The 27,853-nt window shown below is 39.2% G+C and overlaps 1 protein-coding gene across 1 annotated transcript; it reads right to left on the reverse strand.

Moving 5' to 3' along the window:
* Nucleotides 1–3,962: 3,962 nt before the first annotated feature.
* Nucleotides 3,963–27,853, reverse strand: LOC118244074 (plasminogen-like). The gene is made up of 19 exons (XM_035538775.1): nt 27,805–27,853; nt 26,396–26,531; nt 25,074–25,180; nt 22,631–22,745; nt 21,556–21,728; nt 20,835–20,964; nt 20,597–20,715; nt 18,977–19,139; nt 17,935–18,065; nt 16,912–17,071; nt 15,202–15,383; nt 14,079–14,227; nt 13,256–13,349; nt 11,548–11,665; nt 10,464–10,538; nt 9,332–9,472; nt 6,813–6,919; nt 5,162–5,304; nt 3,963–4,124 (listed from the first exon to the last, which is right to left on the reverse strand). Exons 1-19 carry the CDS (start codon nt 27,851–27,853, stop codon nt 3,963–3,965), a joined length of 2,454 nt encoding a protein of 817 aa, XP_035394668.1.

Below are 27,853 nucleotides of genomic sequence, written 5' to 3' on the forward strand. Positions count from 1 at the left end.
TTTTAAGCATTTTATAAAAACATTTATGATGGCTCCAGCTTAATACATGTTATATAAAACTCTTCTATCCTTTGAGCACTACAAAAAGAAGGCCAAAATATATATAAAAAAAAAATCAAAAAAAGATTCCATAATATGTATTTGCAGGAGGCAGCACAGGAAATGTTTTTTATTTTTTTTATTCCCCCCCCCCCCCGACTTTCATGTGTAAAATTCTCAGCTAAGCTCAAGGAACTTTGCTTTAGAAATCATAGAAAAATTGCTGATCAGCTTTATCATTTCCTCCTATTATATTTTAATGTAAATTAAATTTCTGAAATATATGCCATTAACATATGCCATGTGTCCAAAAGACTGTAGCATATTGTATTCTATTTTTGCCAGAGAAAGGGCAAAATTATAAGATTCATCACAAACAATGAGGTGGAAGGAGGATGAAAGTGGGGTGAAAACTTTAGTAGGTGATACTGTGAGCAACTGGAGTTATCTTCATACTTTTTTTTTCAAAACTTGCTTTCAAAGTCTGCAACACCTTCCCTAGTTAGCAATTGTCCATTAGTCATAACATTTTGTATACAATACCTTCTTCAAGAAAATATACTCCTAGCAGTCAGGAAGGTTCGAAGTGCTGCTGTTGTCTACAAGCTTAGGATACAGGAGAAAACAAGACCCAGTGGTACATTTACAGGTATAACATAGTAAACATACAGTGCAACAAAGCAGTCACAAGAAGCATGGATGAAATAAAAAAGGGTGGTACTTGTGTGCCACGGATGTACTGTGCCATCTGATGGTAGTGCTGGTGTTATTATCAGTTCTAGGGTCCGTGTTCCTAGCTTCTGTGACAATGTATTGATCCTGTCTTAGTACTAATGTGTTGCACTGTAAATATAAAGTCATTTTCTCATCTGGAGAAAATAGTGCAGGATTTCCAGACTGTATCCTCATAAAAGCTAAACAACAACAACAAAAACAAACAAAAACCCAACCAATCAAACATACAAACAACAACAAAAAAGCAACCAGCACCTCAGAAAATTCGATGTATGCAGTTATCAAGAATAAAAGACATCCAGAAAGGACTCAGCTGCAGAATGAAGATAAAGCATATTCAGAGAATATTGTAAAGTGAAAGCTAGGAAAAGGTTTCAGCCCCTGAAAGCATAGTGCAGAGATAGGATGGATTGCTAATGAATCTCATGGGTTTCTGGGAAAGAAACCCAATTTCCAAATGTGATGAATAGTCACATGAAAACGTCATATTTATTAGGGTGTTAGGGAGAGCTACACCAACCCAAGTCACCCCAAATCTAACTAATTAGCATTGGGAGGTACTCCGATATGAGCTTCCAGGCAGAATGGCCTTTCTTAAACCTTGAAATCAAGGATAGCCTTTGGTTTATATGAAACAACAGTAACATTTCAGTAACAAATAGACAGTGTTGTTGGGTTCCAAGTGGGGTATGCACAGGTCTGTTGTGCTGCAGTGATCTGCAAATTACTGTCAGACTGTCCAAAGCCTCTGCAAGCAATGCTATTGCTTAGGGAGGCAGACTACCAGCAGGCAGAGCTCAGCATATGCCAGCAAAAGATATCGAATATTCAAAACTTCCAACAGGCAATACCTACAGGCACTGAGGAATGGCTTACAGGCACCAGGAGAAACAGGAACAATTTCTAGGTCTGGCTAGTTATTACAGAGAATCTGTGCCAATGTTTTTTGAAGGAATAGCACTACTGGCAGAACTTACAAAAACACCAGTACATGGGGAATAGACAGCAAGTGCCAGATGGCAGGAAGCCTTTCATGTTCTCAAGGAAGGACTGCACTCAACAGATTCTGAAAGCATCCAAGTTTACTGAGCATATTTTGAACATACACCTCAAGAAATGTCTTAGGCTGTATTCTCCTCTGGCTATATTACCAGAGGAGAACTATGTAGGGAAACACTGAGAACTATACTTAAAAAGAAAACTTTTGCCACTGGAGAGTGTGTTATGTTGGTGACAGAGTGAAACAAACTGTTCCTGGGGGGCACACTTCAAGTATTGGTCCAACCATGTCTTGTAGGTTGTTAAGTGAGGTAAACGGTAATGACAGGCTGCAGAAGTGGTTGTAGCCTGAAGTATGTTATCCTGTAACAGCTTGTCACATGCTCAGTTGATCACACAGAAGAAAAGTGAAAGAGAGCCACCACCATCTCCAGCTCCTCTTGGTCAGAACACAGAGGTTTGTGGCAGTGTGAGAAACTGCATGCTAGGGCCACATCCTTTAAAAAAGATGGCCTGTTCCTGTGGCCATGATGGGAGTACACAAACACAGGCAGACTGGATGGAAGGAGAGCAGGAGCTGGGAGAGGAAGACAATATTCAGAATCTGGAAGGAATCCAAGAAGATATTGTCAAGAAAGACTGTGTTAGAGAACAGTTACTCAAACAGTATCACAATGACCAATGGAAATTGCTGAGTTGGTCTTAATAGAAACCATGAGGTATTGATAGAAAACATCAAGGAGTGAGTAGAGAATCTGCAAATGTTTTTTTTTTTTTTAACTTTTATTTTTTTTATCCCACAATGAAAAAAAGCCTCATCTCCAAAGAATTCTTTAGAGCAATAATAAAGTACCTAAGTACTGAATATAGACTTGTAGTATACTTCAAATCAGACACACAATGGAAAGACTAAAACATATAGAAATACGTGTTCAGATTACAGATCCACCAACAGGTGTACACTTCTGCTATTAGGACAGTACATAGTCTGCTTGGAAATGGCGTGTTTTAAACTGATACACAGAAAATTGGAACAACATATGCAAATGCTGGAACTAGCTTCAGTAACTGACTTGGAGTCAATGGGACAGGTGGGTTTCTGTTGCTCCTGGAACACATCTCAGCGATTTCCTTTGGTCGCTGCTTGAAGAGACATTTTCTAGCCCAGGCTTTCTTGACAGCTTTAATAGCAGTCTTCTTCCATAGCTCTGAGTGGCAACCAGGCCACGTCTCTTGGCTCTGGGAGGCTTGACTAACCTGCTGGTTCCCTTGCTTTCTTCGCCTGCCTGCTGCAGAGCACACAGGAGCACGGGCTGCCAAGCCTAATGAGTCAAGCAGCAGTGCCCTGGTGCACAGCGTCCCTTGCCCAGCTTCCCTGCCCTCTGAGACATCCTTGCCTCTTCTGGAAATAAACTGAGAAAGAACAGCTAATTTTAATTCCCAAAGTCAATGTCAGGGATGAACTGTTGGTGTTGCAAGTGAAAACAGGGTTTCTGTGCAAGTGCCACACAAACATATTAGATGCCATCCAGCTCACCACTTTGCCCACTGGAATAGATGGTCATTTTTTCCATACAAATGTAAACCCAGGAAATTGCACTGCACAATTCAAAGCTCATCTAGGGTGGTGAAAATGGGGGTAATTAGCCCCAGGGAGAAGCAAAGCCACCAGCTCCTGGCAGCGTGGTCACAGTGTAGTCTGTCCTGTCCTTACCCAAGGTGGTGTCTGGGTTTGATTGTTACCTTCCCAATCCTGGAGAAGCAGAAGAAAGGGGGACAGATGACAGTGGTGGGTACAGGAACATGCTTGTTTGGGAGGAGGTTTCTTGCACGGGTTTTTAGGAAGACCTAGTGTCTAGAAATAGGCCAGTTGCTTGCATATACAAAGCAGAAAGGTGGGTGTCTGAACAGAAAGGAAGTCATTTTCATGAGCTGGAGCATTTCTCAGAGGAGAGGTTTGAAGCAGGAACCTGACAGCCACTGCCACATGCAACATGGCTGACTTACCCATGCACAACACCGACATGCTGACAGACAGTAATAATTGGTCAACATAGCTATTGCTTTGTGATAACTACTTATTCTCAGCCAGTAACGATATTTATTTAAGATTCTTATGAATTATTTTGATTTTTAAACTATACTAGGAATGTCATTTCTGACACAGAAAAGCTAGCCTGCATCCAGATTCAGTGGGCAGCCATTACATTCTTGACCCAAGAAAGAAAGCTAGGAATTTGGACAAAACCAGTAGGCTTTGATGGCTGGCTACAGTCTAGTCCCCAAGAGGTGACTCCATATTGGACAAATCTGTCTTTATTTTGGCAGACCAGAGGTCCTCCAACTTCAGCCTAGGGACAAGAAGAGAGAATAAGGTAAGTCTTCTACTGATGACACTAGACATGCAAACAACAAAACATTGGCAGGAATAACATTGTGGTAACTCTGAAGGCCTTAGAATATAGCTGAGGTGAGGGCTGTAGAGAAAGGGAGAGTGTTTTCGTCTACCTATTGTAACAAAAATTTTGGGGAAAAGTTTTTTTTTCCAAGGACACAGGTCATGCCTTTGGTCTGAAGAAGGAAGACCCAAGTACCAGTCATGGATATAGGAATATCCCCAGATCTCTGTGAGGCCAATTACACAGCAAAAGGAAGTCTTTTAATTTTCCACATCCTCTGACCTAATTGTTTCCAGACAAAATTAATATAATCCTTATAATGCTATTTCTTAAAATTCAGGCATGGTAGGATATGAATACCTTGTGCAGTAATTTATGTGCCTATCAGTGAATGTACCATCCATACTCTCAAAGATGGCATTTGTACTAGCATTGAATACCGGCTCAGACAGACTAGCATTTACTTTCTGACTCTGTTACCAAGTAGTCAACAGCTTTTTATTGAAAAGTATCTAACATGATATCCTCTATTAAGAAAATCACATTTTAAAAGTCTTTTCAGATGCTTGTGAAAATTAGAAAGCTGGAAGCACTCTGAACATTAGCAATCAGGGGATTAAATAAAAATGTGGTACAATACCAGGTGGACACCTGAAGCATTCACTAGTTTTCCGTCTCTGTCTAGGAACAAAGGAAAGTGCAGGTAGTATATCACAGGCTTTATTTGTGCTGGGATGGGATATTCACAGTCCTGGTCTACTATCAGTAGGATATGTCAGGATGCCTTTTGGAGAGGAAGGAGAAATTACCCTATGCAATTTCCCAGCTACTCTGGTTGACAGTGTGAGGGAAGAAAAAATGCTCTGAAGAAAAACTACCTCAGGACTCATGCCTCATGCAGAGGCCTTGAAATGCTGAAGCTATTTCTGAGCATTGAAAACAAAAACTGACATTTGATGTGCTCACACTCAAAGCTAGATTATTCTTACCTCACAGTAACGTACGCTTCCAAAAGTAAATCCACCGCAAAATTCATGATTATTGATGCTCCCATGTAAAAAGTCAGGGCGATGGCATATTCTGTTTTCAAGCACAGGGAATTCAATGTCTTTTAATGTCTTGCCTGCATTACCTTTGTGAAGAATAAGAAAATGCACCTGTAAATGGTAGCCTAGACACTGTGATGCAGGGAGGCCTGAGTAACGAAAGGACTGGGATCTGTCCCCAGCTCTACTCTAGATGCTGGGATCCTGAAATACCTTGATAAATCTTTTAAATTTTCTGTAATTGGATCATGCCTGCTCTCAATAAGCACTGATTATTCTTCTTTGCAGAGAGTTTCAAAATACATAAAACCAGATACTTAGTATGCAGAAACATACTGCATAGCCTGTTGTAGGCTTTCATTATTTCATGCTTATTTCAAAGGGGAAAGGCGTGGATTTACTTTGCATTAATTTGAATTCTTTCAAGCGTAAAGATAGTGTTTTCCAGATAAGCAAGTTTTTTTGAAACCAAGGTTGAATTTTCCCAAAGCAGAGCGTATTTAGATGTGGGACTCTAGCTCTGCTCCCCCTTTCAGAAACTAGTTGCGTGACATGGCAGGACCCTCTCCTACTGCTTAAAAGCAACAATGGTCTGTTGATTTTCCCACCCTAATGCACTACGAGAAAAAAATCTAGCCTGTACCATTTTCTTGTGGCTGTGATCACAAGAACATGGCAAGCAGCTGCCACCGTGTGGCAAGCTAAACAAAAGCAACAACAACAAAAAAAAAAAAGTTCACACTGGAGAAAAGTGTTTCTTGATAATGCTGATGATAATGCTTCTTGATAATGCTGCAGCAAAAGCGTGTGGAAAACGGCTGGGTATTCTCAACCCTTGAGCACAGGTAGAGTGAGAGGAGGGCAACAGGAGTCCACATAGGTCAGTTTTTAACGCTAGTCTCTGAAACAAATTCAGATGAAGGTTTTACTGACATTAAAAACCTTCAGCTTGAATTCCTTTGCCTGTGTCCCAAAGGTAGCTGGGTCTGAGTAAGCTCTGACTGAAAGGAGCCACAGTTCCAGGGATGCTGTCTTGTTTCAGGAATAAGGCCTTAAGGTTGGTGCTTGCTTATATATCCTACCTGTCTGGAGTGAACATAGGTCCCTGCAGAAGACTCTGCAGACAGTAATGTTTAAACCAAAGGAAGGCAAGCACAAGCTTCATTCATATGTTTAAAAAACTTATATCTGAACATCAAAGTTAAAGTCAAGGACGTTACTTGACTATTGTCCTTATTTGTGCAAATATAGCATACGTGTAAGCTGAAGAAAGACCAAAAAAAAAAGAGATTAAAAAGTAATAAAGTCTTAAGTCTCATTTACCTCTGTTTTCTCTTGTTTAATGAATTCAGTTAATGGGGGGGGAGGGAGTAGGGGGGGGCGGAGGAGGTGAAATCATGGTCTGAAAGAAAGAAATAGGACAAATAATGTTGCCCAGTGACTTCTGACTTAGTTAAATCTTACATAAAATTCATTTTTCCAGGCCCCCAAAGTACATATATTTTGGAATTTGGATTTGAAAACCCTCCTAAGTTTTCAGCCTCACTGAATATGCTTTACCTCTTGTTTTTCAGCCTCACTGAATATGCTTTACCTCTTGTTTTTCCAAAGGCAGTTAGAAAACATACTGAGTTTCTTTCCACCATCAGACTTGTTTCAGGCAAACAAACTGGTTTTACATGGTCACTAATTCTTACAGGACTGGAAAACAAACAAAGGAAAAAAAAGATGCTTATAAAAATGATCATCTACTTGTTCAGTCTTCTTATTCAGTAGGCTGTGCCAGGAAATGGGTAGATGGGGAAAGATGGACAAGATGACAGCATCTTAAAATTATATAGATGATTGTAAGGTGGTGGCTGGTCACTTACTGAAATAAGAGGTTACCTACCAGCAACCGAAAGTCTCTGAGATGTGTTTGTGGGCACAGTTACAATGTGAGTGTATTTGCAGCATAGTGCTAGCAAGCTGGTCTCTGGTTACCCAGGTAGTGTAATAGGAACACGTACAAGCCCAAGCACAGCCTTAGCACCCCTTGCAGGTGGGGTAAGCCTGACTTCTCTTAGATCCTCCCTGCCTCAGAGGCTGTGGATATTTCCAGAGACTTCATAAGAGGAGGGAAGGTTCAGTATAGCAAAGCTGCATCTGAAGAAGCTGTTAAATGAGATGTGCTGCTGTCAGGAACCATCCCTGCAAAGGTTGGTCCTGCTTTTTAAAGAGAGTAAAAGGACCTGAATGAACTCCAAATGTTGGGTCAGAGTAAAATGAGCCTTTATTTATATGGCCTCTTTTCAGGCCCAGAATGATTTTCAAAGTATATGACATGATAGCTGACGAGATCTCCAATGTCCAGTTAAAAGGAACTAATAAATCCCCCTGTTCCTAATCAGGCCGTGCCAGGGCCATGAACCCCATGAAGATACAGGAGAACAGATACTAAATGGAACTGACTCTGACCCATTTGAAAGTAAAAATTTATTCAAAACAATGATCTGAATGAAACAGTCCAGAAGGGTGGATGTTCACCAGCTCCTGTGCTGAAGCTACAGTTGTGCCAATGCCATTACCATCATTTTGAACTCTATCCTCCAGATCTCTGAAGTTCAAGATGGGAATTTCTAACCTCCACTCTCTCATAGTTCCATAAATTAATCCTGCATAATTCCTTATTCTTTTAGGAATGAAATTCAGTTCTGTAGTTTCCAAAACTTGTTCATTCACTTCTCAATAAATCCCATTTTTTGTCAAAAAAAAAAAAAAATCCTGAAAATTGGTAGGCAAGATAGGCAAGAGGAGAATAAAGTGAGAAAGCTCAGCTTGGTGGCTTCTCCCCCCAGTTTTCTATCACTCTTTGTCCAGTACCTTTGTCTTCAAGGTTGTACTTAACACCTCAGGTCTAATTCCACTGTAGGTATGGTCCATATGATTTGGAAATAACAAGACCCACAAAGAAAGGTGAAGAAAAATGTAAAGGGAGGATTTAATGCAGTTGAAAATAAGCAAAGTTGATCCAAAGCCAGAAATTGATGGATCTGTGTCCATATCCATATCAGCTATTTATGGCATCTCACATGCAGAATGTGTTCAGATGGTGAGTGCTGCTGATGCAAAACTGACTGCAGTGCTATAGCATGCATGGATCTACAGTGAAAACATGCACAGAGCACACAATGGAAGAGGAAATGGATGAACTAACTACAAGCAAGGGCAAGAAGAAAACTGATGGAGCGCAAGTTTCTTATTCTCACCTGAAATTAGTGGAATTTTCATTAATCAAGCACCAGAGAACCTGAGTTGAAATTTTAGTGAAATTGTTCTAAATTCATTAAAGCTGAAAATGTTATGGTGAATGTTTTAAATAGAAATGTCCTCTCGGGTCAAACACAAGCTTTTCATGCTCTTTAATCTATGTGTGGTGAGCATAAGAACAAGAGGAAAACTAATGACTAAGAAGAAAATTTGCTGGAGTATTCCAAAAAGAAACTAATAACATTGAAATGACTGCACAGATTTCAGAGCAGACTGCTCAAATGCCTAAGCAAGACACAAAAGAGGGCATCAGGAAATTACAGTTATGCACAGGAATTTTCACTATATCACAAGTTGGGTCTGGTTTTACTGGGTTTTTGGCCACATCTGGTGCTCATGAAACATTCATATGACCTGGCCTGCAGCACTGGAAGGGAAACTGGACCTTTCCACTTGCTCCATGAAGAAGCTGTATGCTTCTTGGCCAAAACTTCAGCTGGTGCTCACAGCCCTCATGGCCGAACAGAAAAAGCCTCCAAGGAGAAGATCCTCCAGCCACAACTTTGCTTTGGTTTACCTCCACACTCCCTGTTTCAGTGGAGACACCACTTAGAAGTTGGTGAGTGGAATCCCACATGGCAATCCCTCCCATCCTAACTGGGGTTGTCTTTCCTAAACTGTGCAAGTAGCTCACACAGGCTCTGCCAGGGGGGTCTTTCAGGAGGACAGATGCTCAGTATTTGCCCTTGAACAGATGTGTAAGCTAATACTCAGAGGGACTCTCACACAAATCTGGGCTAAGGTAACTCATGACTTCAGAGTAAAGATGTAGAAAAGAAAGGAAAACTTGGGTTGAAATGGCACCTGTGAAGCTTTAGCAGGGCAATGTCAGCTCCGCTTGGTTCCTTTAACAATTTCTGAACACTTCGGATTTGAAGGGATGGCTCTACTGCATTTAGATTCTGTATCCCAAGAAAGACCATATAGGAAAAGGGATCTGTTGACCTGGAAGAAATGACAGTGGCAAGGTTATACACCCATGCATAGAATCAGGAATGTCACTCATAAAATTTGCTGATTTCCTAGGAGAATTGCAATAAACAAGATGGCTAGGCTGCTGTTTGTAACCATGGATGTCCACATTTACTCTTAGGGAGGAGAAAAATGAGATCTTTTAAACAGTTTGATTTTTATAATAATGAAAAATCTCATGAGCTGTAAACAATGTGGCCCCTTCTTGCAGTGTTCATAACTGCTGAAGCCCTGAGGGTCAGCTGCTAGCCACAATTTTTCCAAGTGCAATTAGCACCATCACAGCTGACTTTCAGCATGCTTTGGGGTGAGGGAGGCAGCAGACGGAGGAGGTAACCTCTGTTGTGCTCTGTGTCTATTTGACTGAGACAGAAACAGCAGACAAATCTACCTGCTGGCAAGAAAAGACAGGAAGTAAGGCATAGGTTGGGAGGCTGTAGCAAGCAGCTGGAAATTTCTTGACACAAGCCCTGGTTCTGCTCTAGGCAGCCTCAGAGGGAAAGGCTTATTTCTCTTTGCATCACCAAAAGGATGATGAGACCAGTTAAACCACAGCTATTAAAAGTAGTAAAAAGAAAAGGAAACAAAACAAGGACCCTGACCATACTACAGTGCTTGCAATGACATTAACTGTGCTATCAGGTAACTTACTACTTTGGATATGGCTTTGCTATTCTGTAAACTTCTCAAGTCTCAGTAGAATGTATTGTCTTTATCAGTCATCAGTGTTATTAAGGCTTTAACTTATTAAGTGATTCCCCAAGACACACAGTTGCTCACTTCAGACATGAGAGATGCTCCTTGCTTGTTTTAACATGCAGAGACTGTGCAGATGTTGCACAGGCCAAGGAACTGTCCTCCAAGGTCAGCAAGTAAAGTGCCTTTTCAGGTATATCTTGCACCTCTGTTGATTTTCTCATCCAGCTGTAAGGAATGCCTGTCACTCATTCTAGTGGATACTCACTCTTGCAAGCACTGAGCTGCAGTTAGGACCCACTGTGGATGTATCAGAGTGCCAGAACAATGGTGTGTGTTGGTACTGGAATAGAGAAGACAATAATCACATTAATCTAAGACTGCATGGTCAATTCTCTACCACCTGTGCTGTGCACAATGGCAAACAAGCAATATGCTCCATATTGAAATCTTAACACTCAGAGATTGTCTCCTGCCAATCGCAAGAGAAATCAAATGCAGATTTTCAAAGGGCAAACTTCATCTGCTTCAGAACATGAGAGACATGGACAGAAATTTGGTACCCAGGTGACATTTTTGCGACAATGTTCCAGTTTAAATGTGTACTCTTGCTTGCAGGAATTTAATAAAAGTAATTGCATTTCCTAAAAATTTCACTTGTGATGTAATGGGTTTGTCCTGATAAGCAATTAAGAAAAGGCTACATCCTGCTTATCTGTGGGGATGTCTTAGATAACTTCTTTATGTAAGTCTTGCTATGGACTCTCAACTTTTCTTGGGCTATTATTTTTTATGGTGATTGTCAACAATTCTATAGAAATTTTAATTAGCCTTTCTGTATGGACTTCTTCATGTCCTGTTCAGTCACCAGTCACTCTGTAGCTGTGGAAATGCTATGCATAATTTTTTTTTTTTTTTAATACAGAGAGACAGTGATCTTCACAAGACTTCTAGCACAACTAGCAAAGTCACAACAGCAATTTACGTTTGAACATTCTTGGGCTTACGTCCCCCATTGCAGAATGCAAATAACCGTCATTATCCTCAGTGGGAATTATTCCTTCCCCATTTCAGTAAATCAAAGCATGTTCAACGTCTGTGGTTCAAACTTGCTCTCTAGAGATTAGCGAGAAAGTAGAGAGTTTGGGGCTAATAACTAATAATAACTACCTGTCAACATTATGACAAAAAAAAAAAAGAAAAGTTAATTTTAAATTTAAAGTTATTTTATGTAGAAACCAAGTCCAGTCTCCAGAAGCATATACATTGTTTCATACCAGTCTCTTCCTGATACCTGTTTCTTGTGAAACCCTGGTGCTCACTAATGGTGATACAGTCTGGAACATCAATACCTTGTCCTGAGACTGATGTGCCAAGGCCAAGACCCTGGAGATGCATCACACATGCCATATTGCTCACAGATTCGCCCACTTCTCATTGGAAATTTTCCACAGTCGTGATCAGAAGAAGCTACAGCATTGAGAAAAAAAAAAAAAAAGCTACAATGAAAGGTTTTAATGCACATCTGTAATGCCATTCACAGTGCAATCTGATGAAAGAGAAAGAGAGAAGGCATTTTTATATCTTCTTTAGGCTTTCACTGTTTATGTTCTTTAATAGGAACTAAGAATAAAGAAACAACCAGACCCTTGGACTATATTATATTATCATTACCTTGAGCATTTTAACCTGGAGCTAATACATCACCTTTGACATAAGACATTAATTTACCTAGCAAAAATTGTCAGCTATGTCAAGCACTTGGATGTCGTCAGATAATATAGGTAAAACTACAATGAGCCCTCCCCCAAAATGAAAATTTGGGGTGGAAGTTGAAGGGAAAAGAGAGTTAAAGAAAGTAAGTTTATTGCCCAGATCAATTCAATATAATAAGAATTTCTAAAATCTTCAGAACATTACAGGCTACACCTTGATCAAATTCAAACAAGTCACTGGATTATAAATATAAGCAGATATTTTACCAGCTGTGGTGTCTGTTGTTTGTACACCATTCCTTAATTTTTTGCTGTGCAGCCCTTACATCTGCTTGGCAAAATTAATGTGTACAATCATAACAGATTTCTGCCTAGATGAACACACTAGATGGCCTGCATGAAGGATAGCACATCTAATGGAGTGACCTGTATTATGTGTTGCTACACTGTACCTGACCTCTAGATGTTACTATAATACAATTCATACATGAAATGAAGACGAAATAGATTTTCCATATCTCCATCATATATATATATATATATGTATATCTGTAAATACCTGTCAAAATTCAGGCAAAGAAGGAAAGAGCAAAGCAAGTGAGATGCCTCTAGCAGCTGCACCAAGTAGTGCTCTCAGTACATTACAGCTGTTATTGGTATCCATTGCCAGAACACCACAGAAGTTAAAACATCTTTTGCTGCTGAATTTTCAGCAAACAGCACATCCACTCAGTGTAATGCTTACTATCCCAGAATAGAATGAATGAAGAAAGGAAACCTGCATAAATATCCAGGACCAAATTCACTACCTTCCCCAAAAGAAAGGCAAAATGTCAAGGGACAAATTACTTTAACATCCAGATCAGAATAAAAATGATGTCAGTAAATGATAAAACGGATCTTCATTTAATCTCTGGTACTCTCATCTAACAGATAATTGTTTTAGTAGGTTCTCAAGGCATTAGTCCTGCCACAAAGTGCATGGAAAGACTAACATGCACAACAAGGAAACCCTCTCCTGTGTTTGAGGACTCCAGGGAAGGAACGCCTCTTTCCACAGCTTCACTGGATATTTCAAATTCATCTAGCAACTCTGAGTGCTTAGCTTCACTGATAATAAAGAGCATATGAATTGTTATCCATGAAATCTTATTGACGAATTTTGGCACCACGCTATCTAAACTTTGGCTGAATATTACAGGCATCTGGTTTTGTCAAAATGCCATATCTAAATTCAAATCTAAAGCTACTGCCTACTACAGTTTGTTGTTGGACTGAAAACTTTTTGTAACTACCATGATAGGTTATAGAAAGGGAAAACAGAGAAGTCTTTACGGATAATTACAGCAGCGCGGAATTTCACAGTACTCCCATTTTTTTTCTGGGTCTGTTGTGAAGCACCAAAGACCATTTACATCTCCATCGGGATTCCTGCAATACTGTAATGATTACAAAAACAAAGAATGAAGACTCCAAATGTTAGCCACAGAATAAAGAATTTATGTGTGCATGCTTTCTAAAAAGTGTTAATCAAAATTTTTCAGTTATTTCCCCCAACCATTCCTTCATTAGATGTTACGTGCTTTCTATTGCCACTAAAAAACACAAAATTCTAATTTTCTGTATCTCAAAACCAATAGTAAAATTATATAAATATGACAAAGCTGCTGTAATTTTCTTCATCCACCAAGAGTCAGCCTAGCTCTAGTGCTTTTTAAGGTCTTCTGAGAAGTAAAGTTTGAAATGAGATGATTAAGTGCTTTGCACTAAAACACCTATTGTTGGCTTAATCCTTCTACTGAAGTCAGTGAGAGCAAGTTAGGTCAGCCCTGAGAGTATGCCAGAAACCTGCTCAGTTGGTGACAAACAGCAAAACGCATTGCCCTGGTGCTTGCAGAAATAAGGAAAGCCCTGCATGATTTTTTCTGCATTGTTTGCATGTCATCATCAACCTTATGCTGTACATCTGCGCTTGAAATAACAACATCCTAGGTAATGTTAAATGCATCATTCCCTCTCCAGCACTGCTATAGGTCTAGGATATCAACATGATGACTTCCAGGTACACTTAGGTTGGTCTATAGAGACTCAATATGAAGAGTTTACTGAGGGGTCTTGGAGAAAGGAGCCAAGGTTCAATGACATCAGATGAATTAGCAGCTGTTTACATTTTTATCCAGGCCTGCTCTTGGATGAGTCAGAGGAGTGAAGTATTTGTGGCTATGAGGGCTCTGAGAACTCCACTCTTGACAAGTCCTGCCGTTTCCAGTTTTTGCTACTGTGCCACGATAGTCTTTACCATTGCCATTAATGCAGTCTGTGGAAAAAAAATAATAAAAGAAATAAAAAAGAAATGATTGTTACTTGTTGAATCTATATATGGTGGTGATAAGCAGAACTAAGCCAGATTAAGTACTTTCAGGATTTACATGCTCTTTACTGTCTATAGTAGAAAGACAAAAATGTACCCTGGGATGTGATCTCTTAGTTTGTCAAGACAGATGTCTTCCTGGACATACAGAGTAATTCAACTGCAAAAAAAAATCAAGGAACTTCGGGCTAAATATTTTCTGTAACATACTGCAAATATCTGAAAATACTCCAAGATCCTTGCTAACCTAGGATCAGTAAACACTTTTCAAGAGAAAAGCATGTTTAAGGGTCACCAGCCCATTACACTGAGAGAGCGGTTGCTGCTTCCAAGGGCATCGCTTCAGCTACTTTCTCCTGTTGCATGTGAGTAAGAGTACACAGTGCCATTTAGGAGTGAATCTTTTATCCAACCCCACCAAATTCCCTTGCAAAATAAATATTCAATGGAAAGCTCTACCAGACATTCTGAAAAGTCACACTGCTTTGACCAGGGGCTATTAATTAAGGAAGAATTGATGAAAGACAGGGCAAAAGCCTTCTTCTGTTGGTGTATACATTTTGAATAACATGGTTGCCTATGAACAATACAGCAAGATAAGGGCAACATCCTAAAAACATAAAGCACAGCACAAATAAAATTCTCGTAACAACATTTAGTGTCATTTTATTTCAATAGTACACAACTACAGAAATTGTCGTCTATTTTCTTCTCAATCCCCTAGATGAAAAAGATACCCCACAGAAAGTACCGTAAAATGATACAAGCTACAGGATGTAATCTGACAGCAGTACGGTTCTGAAAGCTGGAGGAGGGATATAACTCCTATGTTCTAGTACTACTCAAGAATAACTCTGGAAGATTGCTATTTGTTTTATCCACAGACTCTATGGGAGGTGACAGCTATAGCCATCTGTTACCAGACGTGGTGGGTGTAGTCAGGCCAACACTTTGTGCCTTCTGGTCATTTGATGTGGCCTCTTCTGTACGATCATCACATCTCCTGAGATTGCAGTACTCCCATATCTTGTTGGGGTCTGTGGTGAAACACCATGGGCGGTCATCACCATCTGGGTTCCTACAATAGTTCTCCCTCAAATCCCTGCGAAAGTAGGTACAAATATTCATGCCGCATGAGACTGAAAGTAATCAAGGTTCAAACCTTGCCAAGAAGAATATGTACTACACAGAGATAAATAGATTTATTAATTCTTTTACTATTGCCAGGTACCCTATTACCACCAAAAACATTAATGGCTGTGATACAACTGGAGAATTATATTTCCCATGTACATCAGAGTCATGAATATATTTATACATAAGGAAATGTAATTCAGCCACTGGTTTAAATTCTGGCTGCAATATGTCAATGTGCTGAGTAGTTAAATAAATGCCTGATATGACAATAAATTTATTTCAAAACACATATGTATGAGCATACACAATTGTGTGAATGTGCAAATTAGCAATAAATATGCTGGAAGATTATATATATATTTTTTAATGCTGGAGGGTTCTTTCTCATATGAAGAAGAATGGAAATTAAATACTCATGTAAATTATTAACTTTTTCTTTGTTCTTTTTTTTTCAAAACAAATAAACAAACAAACAAAAAAAACAAAACCACACAAACCCCACAACACTTAATTCAGTGAGAACACTCCCATGACTGAGCTTGCTGGGGCAGGGGGAATTAGAGTTCTTTTCTCCAACAATTTGCAGAGTTGCGGTATTTCCCCATCTTGAAAAAAAGCTGAAATGATTTTTGTTTGTTTTCAGATATGCCAGAATACACAAGTTCCACATTTTCACACGTAAATTTCATTTTTTTAAAATGTCTGTGAAAAAATATGCCTCCTCTGAGTATATTTCAATATGTTGTTATTTTTATGACAACAAAGGACAGAAAAACTCTGAATAAAATTATTTAGGGTGACATTATTAAAAAGAAAAAAAAAAAAGGCAAAAAAATAGAAAAGTACTAAAGTTCCTGCCCATACTTGTAATCCACCAAGCAGTGATGGATTTCTTAGCAATTGTCTTGTTGCTTTTGTATGCTTATTAACAACTGGCACATTAGTAATTATGGTTAGATCTCTAAGTTGTTACTTATCCAATATTTTTACTCTGAATAAGAAAGTAAATAAATCAAGTGCAACAATTCTCTAAATGAAATTCTGGATGCCCAGTTACAACCACAAAGATCATCTAAAATGATAGTTCTAATCATAATGCACTTGTCTGTGTATTTTGCAACACAAATACTGTGTTTTCCCCAGATGAAACAAGTAGAAAGGCCCCCATGAACATCTCAAATTCTTAACAAAAGGCATTCAGTAGAAGCCCAAACTCTGGTTACAGGCCTCCCAGATTTGGTTACACCAGCTCAGGTTTATGAATAAAGGGTTACAGTGGTATTTTACTAAGAATTTAAATTAAAGGTAAACAAAGCTTTTAAAAATGAGGCTAACAGAAAATGTTTCTGTGTCTTGGTAAAATGATAGTGAAAGAAATTCTCTTTTATATGTACATTCCCTATCCGTTTTTTAAAGCATAAATGTGCAAAGATAGCAAAATTTTCAGCAATGGTCACTGTCAGAGCAAAAAAAAAAAAGTAAGATAAACATACGCGTTTGGGAATTTTTCCAGGATCTTTTCAAGATTGTGTGGGGACTTGGAGTTCCAGGCTTGGCATTTCCTTCCTGATTCAGTGATGGAAGTTGTGCCACGATAACTTAGGCCTTTGCCTTGATAGCACTCCTCCACCTGCGGAATCTGTGCAGGCACATCTGCAGCAAACAGCAGAAACCGGTCCCTTGCATCATGATTTTATGTTCATATTGAATAGGCACAAGAAAACATCAAACAAGAAGACAAAAAGGATTGACTCATTCATACAGAGGGCTTCCAGTGAGAACATCTTGGCCAGTGTGAAAAACAGAAGGGCATTTCTAAAGATATTTAGAGATTTCACAGATTACCCTTATATGTCAGATGCTGGCTGGTGGAAGGCGCATTCGTCAGTTTCATTTTGGCATTTGTGGAAATGTTTGAGTTGAAAATGAAAATCCTCAAAGGTTAGAGATGTTAGCTATTTTGTCTCTGAAATAATTCGAAAATGTAGATGATGTTAAACTCCTATTCTTCTATTATTCTTTTGATTGCACTAACACTTTCTTGTTATTTTCTGTGCTTGAATGGATGGATGTTTCAGATGAGATTTTCATTATTGTTGGACTTTGGAAGCTACTGTCCTCTCTTCCATGGTTACTTTCCAAAGATAGGGCTCTCTTTTACTTAACACTTTTAAAAATCTCTTTAAAATTCTTTTTCATTCTTCAGTGAACTTGCAAGAAATGCCCCGCCTTTGGGGGAAAAAATAAAAGGAATAAAAAATAATATTTTTTTTGATACTGTAATTCTTCTACTGGGTCAGCTGATGACTTAGAGCCTTCACTGCACTTCCTAACCATTGAAAGTCCAATATCTGGCAGGTTTTCTAAAATGCCAAGCAGAGCAACTGCATTAACAACAGTGAAAAAGTGACTGAAAAAGATTTGCCAGGAGAAACAAGAACTGAAATTACAATGAGAAACAAGAAGTGTCTCAGAGCTTTGAAATCTTTATCTCAAGCACACTCCAGTACTCATACCAGCGCTCCCTTGCTCTGTCCCATCACAACGGGGAATTGAACAGTATTCCCACCGAACACTGCTGTTGCTAGTGTAGCACCAAGGCCTCTTCTCTCCATCAGGGTTTCTGCAGTAGTTTTCCTCTAAGCCCCTGAAACAGAAACACTGGCTTTAAATTACTCATGGCAATCAAGAAGGGTTATGTGCAAGTCTTAACAATTACTGCAAGCAGAACTCAACTCAGAGGTTACATTTATTCTTTTTACAGATGTATTACCTCACCACTGTTCTGGGGCTAGCCAACAGCCTTTGAATTTCCTGTTTAAATGCTGATGTTATGTGAAGAGCTTTTACAATGCTTAAACTTTCTGCTCTTGTTTTTGAGGCCAACATAGGGCAGTAAAAGCTGATACTGAAACACAAGTCACAGAGTACCTGATCCTTACTGCAAGAACCAGGCAAGTCTGGATGTCACATGGTGCATGCTTCTCTCTGCTCTCAGCAGCCTTCTGCAGTGATGACAGGGTTTCATATGCCCAGGAAAGCTTACAGAATCCATTTCACAACCCACAGGATCCAAATACAGAGCTAAAGATACAAATCAGAGCTAAAAGCTAAAAGCCTGGTCATTCCCAGCTACCCATGCCTATTGACAATGCTCTGTAGACCCAGCTCCTCTGACCTAGGAGCATTTTGGGCTTTGGAGCAATGCTCCTCAGAAGAGTAATATACTGAAAGTGTGTTAAAGCACAGAGTCAATATAAAAGCACACTGCTAATATAAAAGCAGTAAATACCTATAACTGTGCAGTGGGATGAGGAGGAGTGCAAGTACAGGTGAGACAAGTACATGAGATCAAAGCTGTTGGTTAAAAATAAAAAAGGAACGTAGAAAAAAAAAAAAAAAGAGGAGCAAGACCTGAACAGCAATATGAAAGGTGACAAAAGGAGAGAAAATATCATCATAACTCAGAAAACCTGTGCTCCTCTTGCCTCTGCATCTGGTTTGCTAAGGGCTGACTATGTTCTTGGGTATTCATTAAAATGAGGAGTCTCAGCATACTTGCAGGGATATCTGTCAGGAATCCAGCCATGTTTGTGAGGAAACTGCATGTTCCAGTGCTGGCAAATGTTTCCCGATTCTGTGATAGCTATCCTGCCTCGATAGTCTTCTCCATGCCCTGAAATACACTGGGAACTCAGGCCAGAAACTGGTGGGCGCATAGCTGTAACAGGATTAAAAACAAAACAAAACAAAACAAAAAAAACAACAACAAAAAAAACAGCTAATTAATGCCTTCAAATATATCAAAACACCTTTCATTTCTGTAATGGTGAACATGTATTTTTTTCTTTTAGCAGAGATGACATTGGTGAAAAGCCATTGCAAAGCCGAAGTGTATGTTATCACAAGAACTCAGGCTGCCAAATGGGTGTCCTGTGTCTGCCTCTTTACATCAGTCAGTAAATAAGTTTGCTGAGACAAACCAGATGCTGTGCCTGCAGTCCCTTGAGAGCAGAGCTAGAAAGGCAATAAGCAGTCCTTTATGGTCTTGTAAAAACAAGTGGGATGAAGGGAGCACATTAGTATATGTATAGGTAGGATAGAAGGGCAGAAAGGATAAAGATGAGGACTAAGAAGAAATGCTGAAAGCACAACATTCTTCAGAGGTAAGGCTCCAGTATCAGTGGATTGGGAAAGTGAGGTAGAAGAAAGTGTGAAAGAAAATGAATTTGTCTGGTATGTGGGGAACATCAAAGTAAGAGTAATGATTAGAGCCACAGAACCTGCAGAAGCCAAAGAGAAAATGAACTTACAATGCATGCCTATTGCATATACATTGGATGTGTAATTTCCAGAGCAGACAAATAGGACTCTAATAGCTCCTATTTAAACTTTATGTTTTAAGCACAAAATGGAGATGCTATGGTATCTTTCACAATCTACTTCATCATGCAGAAATCTATATACTTATTCTTCCATCTATAATTGTTTATGCTGAAGTGAACTACTTCTAGCAAACACATGCTGCTGCTTAGAACACTGTCAAGAGCAGATGTTAAGAAAGCAAGCTCTAGAGATAGAAACGCATTTTTTTTTTCTCAAAGTGCTGTACAGTTCTACTAATGGCAGTGCTAATCTCATTATTCAGTCCTTGGAAATGTCCAGATCTAGTGTGCTCAACTTAATGCATTAAGCTAGCTCAGTGATAAATCAGATTTTCTCCTGAGGTCTGAACTTTTTTCTCAGGATTTATCTCTCACTAAGAAAAAGACAGTGTTGGCTGTGCTGGCCAAATTCAGGTAAAATATCACAGTATGGCCGTGGTGGCTTATGTGTTTTCCATGAGTCAGCAATTCAACTGAAAACTACCACTTGAGATTTAAGCTGAATGATCTGCCTTCTCAGATAAATTGAAAAATAAGGTGGTTGAAGACAAATTCTGTTTTCCATAACACCTCTGGCATTGTTGCACTTTGTAACACCTGCACTCTCAGTGACCTTACATGATTTTATACAACAGAAACACAGTGAGTGGTTCTGCTCATTAATGTATAATTTGCCTGATTCACCTGGATTTCCTCAGGATACTCACAGCTGTCATTTCTTGCCTTTCCCCTCCCTGCATAATTTTAATTAGAAAAGCTACCCTGTGGAGTGATCTCAAGAAGTCAAACTCACTGCAACGAGGAATGTTGCAATACTCCCAGCGTTTAGTGGGGCTGGTGGTGAAACACCAAGGCCGAAGTTCACCATCAGGATTACGGCAATAATTCATCTTCAGATCCTTCCCTGGAAAGCTGCACATTGAAAATGGAGGATAGATTTGTGAGTCAGCCTAGCTGTAGCAACTAGGCTGTCTGCAGGCAGGATCTCAGTGGAAATGAGTGGGGGCAGCTCAGCACTGGGTATGACTCACTGTTTCAGTGTATATCCATGCATATGAGGTTCTTGGGCATCCCAGCGCTGGCACTCAAGCCCAGACTCTGTTCTGGAAACATTTCCATGGTAGTCTTCACCATTACACATCATGCACTCCACTGTGGGACCTAGGCAGAATGAAAACAAAGCAAGGTTTGCACCAGCCCTAGAACTCTGACCCTGATCCACTCATGAAAGACTACATCAAAAGGAAAAGAGAAATAATAAATATTTGCTGTTCTTTTAGAGGGTTTTGTTCCAGGTGATGATGAAAGGAATCCAGAAGACCATGAGTTACACCCTATCCAAATGAATTAAACTTTAGGGATATATATATCCCTAGAAGCTTTAGGGATATATATATATATCTATATATCAGGGGGGAGCTTTGTCATGTATCTCTGTGTACTGATAGCAGCAGGGGTTCAATATGTAACACAGCACTTGGGTCAATCTTTACTGTTGTTAAAATTTAAAAATTTATTAGGGTTAAGAGCAGAACAAAACTAGCAAATTATTACAATTGCTAATTTCTCCTATATTTATAAATTTTTTTGAAACTGGAGCCAGTTAGGAAAACAACCTTTGTGTTGAGAAATTTTTACATTCCAGCTTGATCTAAATTCACATTTGAAACCAATTGGCAAGAATAAAGTAGGAGTAAATAGCAGGAATAATATTACCTACTTGAAAGCCCCTTCCCTGAAAAATAAACGCACCTTCTGCAGCTTCTGCTGTGTGCATGACCTGGCCCTCACACTCTGGGATGTTGCAGTAATCAAATCTGATCGTGGGATCTGCTGTATAACACCAGGGTCCATTTACATCGTCATCAGGATTTCTACAGTAGTTTTCCTCCAACCCTGCACTGGGGTATTTTTCAGGTGTAATACTGTAATAATATTAAAATTACATTTTAATTCAATCCAGTCAGAAGAGCAGAAGGGAAATGCCCAGCTTTCTCAGCTATCTTTGGGCTCTATTCATTCGTAGTGAAAATGAGAGAAACAGATTCTCTGTTCTAACACATAAATGAAATCTGATCACCATTTTGTAACTACCATTACTAGTAGCCTCTTCCTAGACCCCAGCTGCCACTAATGAATGATCTTGTAAGAACTATGCCAATCTCAAAGAAAATTATTGTCTTTAATACATGTATCCAGCTGATTAGTCAGCTAATTGCATCCTGGGGATCTGTGATGTATTTTTCCTAAGGCTACTATTTTAAAAGTGGAGTAAAGAGAGTCTATTGACCAAATGCAAGTGGACTCAAACTTTCAGAGACTTTGAAGCAAGTGACCCTATGGTTTTACCTATAGCAGTCCTCCCAAAGAAGACTAAAAGGTTTTTAAACAACAGACTTAAATAAGTGCTTCCAAGTTTCATTAGAATGAAGGCTAGCAGGGGAGTCATAAAGCTGGATAGACACCACTGCTCATATTTTTCACACCTCATACAAAAGAGAGAAATTCTGGCCCCACTGTCACCAATATAAATTTTTTTATCATGAATTGGTGGAAGCAGCATTTCACCTTCTTAAGAGCTCCAGCATATAGACAACACTTCTCTAGCTGAAAATGCAGCCTTTCTTTATACACACCATTGCAGTTCTCTGACAGTAGAATGAAAAGAATGAAAAGAAACAAGACAGTTGAAGAGAAAATTGTGTCTTAAAAAGTCACCTGACATTCGGCTTTAATAATGTGCTATAAAGTTGTTTATGCACATGAAGTTGGAGAGGCTTGTAAAAGAGTCAGAACAACATGAAGACAAATATAAATAAGGCCATACTTTGGATTGTGGGGTGTTTTTTCTGCCCACTTCTGGCATGGAATACCTCTCCAAGTTTTGGCTTCTGTTCCTCTGTAGTCCTTCCCAATTCCTCTTTTACATTGTAGAAGGTAAACTGAAATGGAATTGGCTTTGTTAATTCAGTGGTGTTACAACATTGCATATCTTGAATCTGAGAGTTTGCAGAATTAACTCTGAAATTAATCAGATTAGATTTACCCATGTTTTGAACCTCTTGTTCATTCAAACACAGAGATGTGATTCCATAAGATATCTTAAAACTAAATAGTTAGAAATGACTGAGCAACTAGAGAGGAAAATTCTTTTTCAAGAATAACAATTCAAAGAATAATAATTCAAAGAATGTTATGAAGCTAATAAAATCAAGTTAGGAAAGCAGATATAACAAGTTACTATATATATATTATTTATATATATATTTATATATTATATATATTATATATAATATATATATAATATATATAATATATTATATATATTATATAATATATATATTATATGTATGAAATACATTGTATATTATCATATTACGGGGATAAAAAAGGTCTTTCACCAACAGCTCAGGATTAATAGAAATGTATTGTTCATAAGAACATTCACATTATGGGTATCATGCAACCATCCCTTCAAGCCAGAGAATTTTTAGTTATCTGAATATGTTTGTCACAGAAGTGACACCTTTGATTCCTCTTAGACTCAGACCCCAGATGCTTTCTGGTGGAATTCTGTGACAGGGAGAATGCAAAGACCATTGAAGATGCTTTTATTGACAACAGATACTGGAATATCTCCAGTCATTGGGACTGACCCTCATTTTCCCTTTCCTGTAATTTGTTTGCACATGGAGGGTCCCCCTAAATCCCCAAATGAAAAACAGAGATGATGGAACAATAATATGAGACCAACATAACAGGAAAAGCTGAGCCTTGTTTGGGCACCTTGCAATGGTTATTACCATCACAGTGTGTGGCTGGGCCTACAAATGATGGAATCATAGAAGATTCCAAGGTGGAAGGGACCCACAATAATCATTCAGTCCAACTCCTGGCTCCACGCAGGACCACCTAAAAATCAAACCGTATGTTTCAGAGCATTGTCCAAATGCTTCTCGAACTCCAGCAGGCTTGGTTCCATGACCACTGCTCTGGGGAGCCTGTTCCAGTGCCCGACCACCCTCTCAGTGGAGAACCTTTCCCTAATATCTAATCTGAACTTCCCCTGATGCAACTTCACGACATTCCCATGGGTCCACAAGAGATCTTTTCTTCTCCCTTCCAGGGAGAAGAGATCAGTGCCTTCCCCTCCACTCCCCTTCCTGAGGAAGCTGAAGGCTGTAATGAAATCATCCCTCGGCCTTCTCTTTTCCAATCTGAACAAACCAAGTGACCTCAGCCACTCGTCACACATCTTGCATCATCTGTGCTGCATGTCTTGCCAACTGTGCCACTTGTGAGAACTGCTGCCTGGTTGTCTGTGTACCCCTGGAATGCCACAAGTCTTGTTACTGCCACTTCAACACTGATACTCCATTAGCAGGTTCCAGCATGACTATCCAGATACTTCACAAAGATGGTGGCAGTGATTTTCATAAGATTACAGAAGTCAGGACATGAAGATAAGAGTATGAATCAGAGCTACTTGGGTTTATCTTCAAAGACAAGCTGGCAGAAAAGTTAAATATATCAGGCTATGCTATGGTAATATCACCTGATAAGTTTTTTATTTTTTTATTTTTTCTTTTATTTTTATTCCATTATGAAGATATCAGGTGTGCACAGACACACTGGGCTCATAAGGAAGTTCACGAGATATGCACACAAGCCGAGAGCGACATCTCAAATCCTTTGCTGCCTTCTATGTCTCCTTTGTGGTTCTCCATGGCTGAGACCAGGATGTTTGAAGGGAACTGCAGCTGTGACAGAGCTGCCTGCAGTATCTGCTGCACTGGGTGCCAACAGAAAATAGGATCTACCTGATAGATACAATAGATACAATATTTCAGTCAAACAAGTCTCAACTGAATTATTACACAAAAATTAGGCAGGTGGGTACGCAGATAATCCCATAGCCTTGAAATTTTGTATGACCAAGGACTCTGCTAGCTCAAGGAAGCAGAGGACTTTAAATACTAAATGGTAAGAAAAAGGCATTATTTTTGCTTTGGAACATGTTTATTTTGCCTGGTCTCAGTGACGTGACTAAAGGAGATTGGAGTGAGTCCAGTCCAAGTCGAATATAAGAATCCTTGATGCTGTATGGGAAATTCTCTGGCAGATTAACCCAGTTCATAATGAGTGCAAGCCCACCTCACTGAAATTGTCACTGCCTGCAACTGTTCGCTCCAGCACTGAACCAGAGAATGCAAGGATGCAGTTAAAACACGCTTAATGTGTAAATGTATAATGTTATATTACATACTTACTTCTCTTCTCATAGAGAACTGAATCTGTGCTGCTGAATGTCAGTGTTGTTTTGGTATTTTCAGCCAATGTTAAACACTGTAGCTTTTTCCTGGTGAATAGGAAGGCCCTGTTGAAATTGAGAAGAACACAGAACATAGGAAGCAATATTTTTAATTCATTTCAAATTGTGCAATTGGTAAGTCATTTTCTAGATATTATTATTTTAATAGCACCTTCTTATATCCACTTACATCTTTCAGAGACTGTATTCAGTACTTGAGACACTAAGGGACAGTGACATTTTCTGCTGCTCTGAAGCGTCTGACTTCTTCAGGATGTAAATTATGTGAATAAGTTATTGTGTGGAAGCTAGATACTGCATTGGCAAAATATTACCAATGGCATTCTAGCTGCTCAGGTTAGTGCCTTTCCCTGCAATGAATTGAAAACATCTCTCCACTCTTTTGTGAAACAAGGCAGCATACAGCTAAAGAGGCATAAACAGCTCTCCAGTTAGCAATGAATAGGAGCGGGAAATTGGGCATTTACTACAGAAAGACTGATGCACTGTAAATCCACCCTTTATTTGACCTTGTGGTAATTTATGGGTGGAGAAAATCCGCAAGCCAAAGGCACAGGCATGGGCAATGCTGCTGTAGGCAGAGCTGCAGCACCTGGCTCCTAACTTTGTCCTGGGTCACCAAGGGGTGAAGATGGTGCCATCAGCTCTTTGGGCAGCTCCTGTTGCCTGGGCGGTCACCTGTCCTGACCTATGGAGGAAAAAAAGGTGGCTTTCCAGGAGCAGCTTCCCATGACCTGACACCCAGGTGACACTGCCTTGTGTTCCCCAGGCACTCTGGACTTGTTTTACACAAATGTGTTCATGTAAATCCCATGCTGAAGTTCCCATCCTGGTTTCTGAGTAGCATGTTTCTGAGTTGGATGTGTAGAGCAAAAAGGCTGAAGAAGACTCAGTATTATTGTACTATAATGTTTCTTGGCAAAAATATGCCCCACTTCCCTATAAGTGCTGAAATTAAAAATAATAAAATAAAATAAAATAAAATAAGTAAAGTAAAATAAAATAAAATAAAATAAATAAAATAAAATAAATATTCATTTGCCTCTTCCAAATCTTCTCTTTCCAACTACATGTCCCAGTTATTCACCTTCTTAGCTTGTGTCTGTGTGTGTTTGTTGTTGTTGGGTTTTTTGGTTTGGTTTGGTTTTGCTTTCCATCTAAATTTGAGTGTGCATGCTTACTTCTGAACAACAGTACGAAGATGTCATTGATCAATTAGTCATCCACAAAGGCATAGCTTAAAGATTCAACAGAAATTACCTGCAATTAAAATTTCTTTCAGCTTCACATTTCTCTGCGCATTCTATTTCATTATTTGTCTCATAAAACTGCTTATTTCTAGTAAGGATCCAAACACCATCCGTTCTTAAATAGTCATCCAGTACATCTCCTTTCACTACAAGGGATGAAAAGGAACCAGGCATTAAAAATGAGAATGCTGCAGTTAAGAACTGTGACTTCAAGTCCCCTTTTCAACATAGCATTGACAGGTGAAGTCCTTATTTATTTTGCGTGATTCTGGGTGAAAAGCCATAAACTCTGAGGAAATTTCTGTTTCCAGACACAAACACAGCTGTATGGAATACATCATAGGAAACAAAACAAAACAAACAAACAAACAAAAAAAACACAGCAGAAGGAAGATATAGAAATGAAGCTCTGAATGGAGTTATGTATGGGTTTGAAACTGAGGAAAAGAAATGTGAAAAAACAGAGTAACGGGAAGCAGAGAGAGGGACCAGTCAGAGAACGATGGGAAGAGGTATCGATATTAAAGTTTTGGAGAAGCATGAATTAGGATGATGTGAGATTATGTCCTCCTATACGGAACCCACAATCACTACAGTTTTACTGGTCACCAAAACAGCTGCTTGCCCTCAGCCGTCTTGCCCTGGAGCAAGAAATCTCAATCATAAGATGACTGCATAGCCTTTTACAATGGTCACCACGTTTTTTGTTGCAATGGCTCAACTAGACTTAATAATGAATCTGTAAGGCTGCATCTATGTTGCAACAAAGTAATCCGAGGTTATGAATTAGTAAATCAATTAGTATGATTATATCTGAAAGCCACATATGCATAAGATGTGTAGAAATACTTGCTTATAGATTTAATGATTAACTCTAAAATATTTATGCTCATAAAGAAGTTTGCCACGTAATCATTTTTTTTTTCTTTTTATCTCTGTAAAGATTCTATGTTTCTGTACCTAATTTTAACAACAGTTTATTTCCATATCCAGCATTAGGCTACAGAGTTATATAAGAGATGCGATTAAATTATTTTGTTTTTCAAGATTGGTTATAGACACAGGAAATTCGTAAGTGTTTTCTCTGGGGAACCCGAGCCCCTGCATCAGCAAAGGGTCTTTTCCCCATTTACATCCATTTTCTCCTTATGCTGATACTTAGTACGGCATTCTCACAGGCCATTTGTTCCCATGCACACACCAAGGTTGTTGCTCTTCTCGTGCCTCTAACAAACACAACAGAGCAACCACAGCTCTCACTTTGTTCAACAGCAATTCTTGCTGGTCAGCAAGCCCCAAACCCACCATCATCCAGGTAAGTGGTGACACGTGGATTTGAGGACCCATCTCCACGACATGGAGCTTGCAAGCATTTGGCCCCCATCTCACCCACACAAGTGGAAGGCAAAGGACTCTTACCTGAGCTGAGCACAAAAAGAAAGAGCAAGGCAGCTTTGCTAATTCCCAT

The sequence above is a fragment of the Cygnus atratus genome, chromosome 3, assembly GCF_013377495.2.
Source record: "Cygnus atratus isolate AKBS03 ecotype Queensland, Australia chromosome 3, CAtr_DNAZoo_HiC_assembly, whole genome shotgun sequence".
Classification (NCBI taxonomy): domain Eukaryota; kingdom Metazoa; phylum Chordata; class Aves; order Anseriformes; family Anatidae; genus Cygnus; species Cygnus atratus.

What these genes read in the sequence shown, in the direction of transcription:
- LOC118244074 (XM_035538775.1), bottom strand. Translation starts at nt 27,853, where the DNA reads ATGGGAATTAGCAAAGCTGCCTTGCTCTTTCTTTTTGTGCTCAGCTCA. An exon ending in GACAGAGCAAGGGAGCGCTG is followed by an intron (nt 17,072 to 17,934) that starts GTATGAGTACTG and finishes TGTTTGCTGCAG; the next exon opens with ATGTGCCTGCACAGATTCCG. An exon ending in GCAGCTCAGTGCTTGCAAGA is followed by an intron (nt 9,473 to 10,463) that starts GTGAGTATCCAC and finishes CATTTCTTCCAG; the next exon opens with GTCAACAGATCCCTTTTCCT.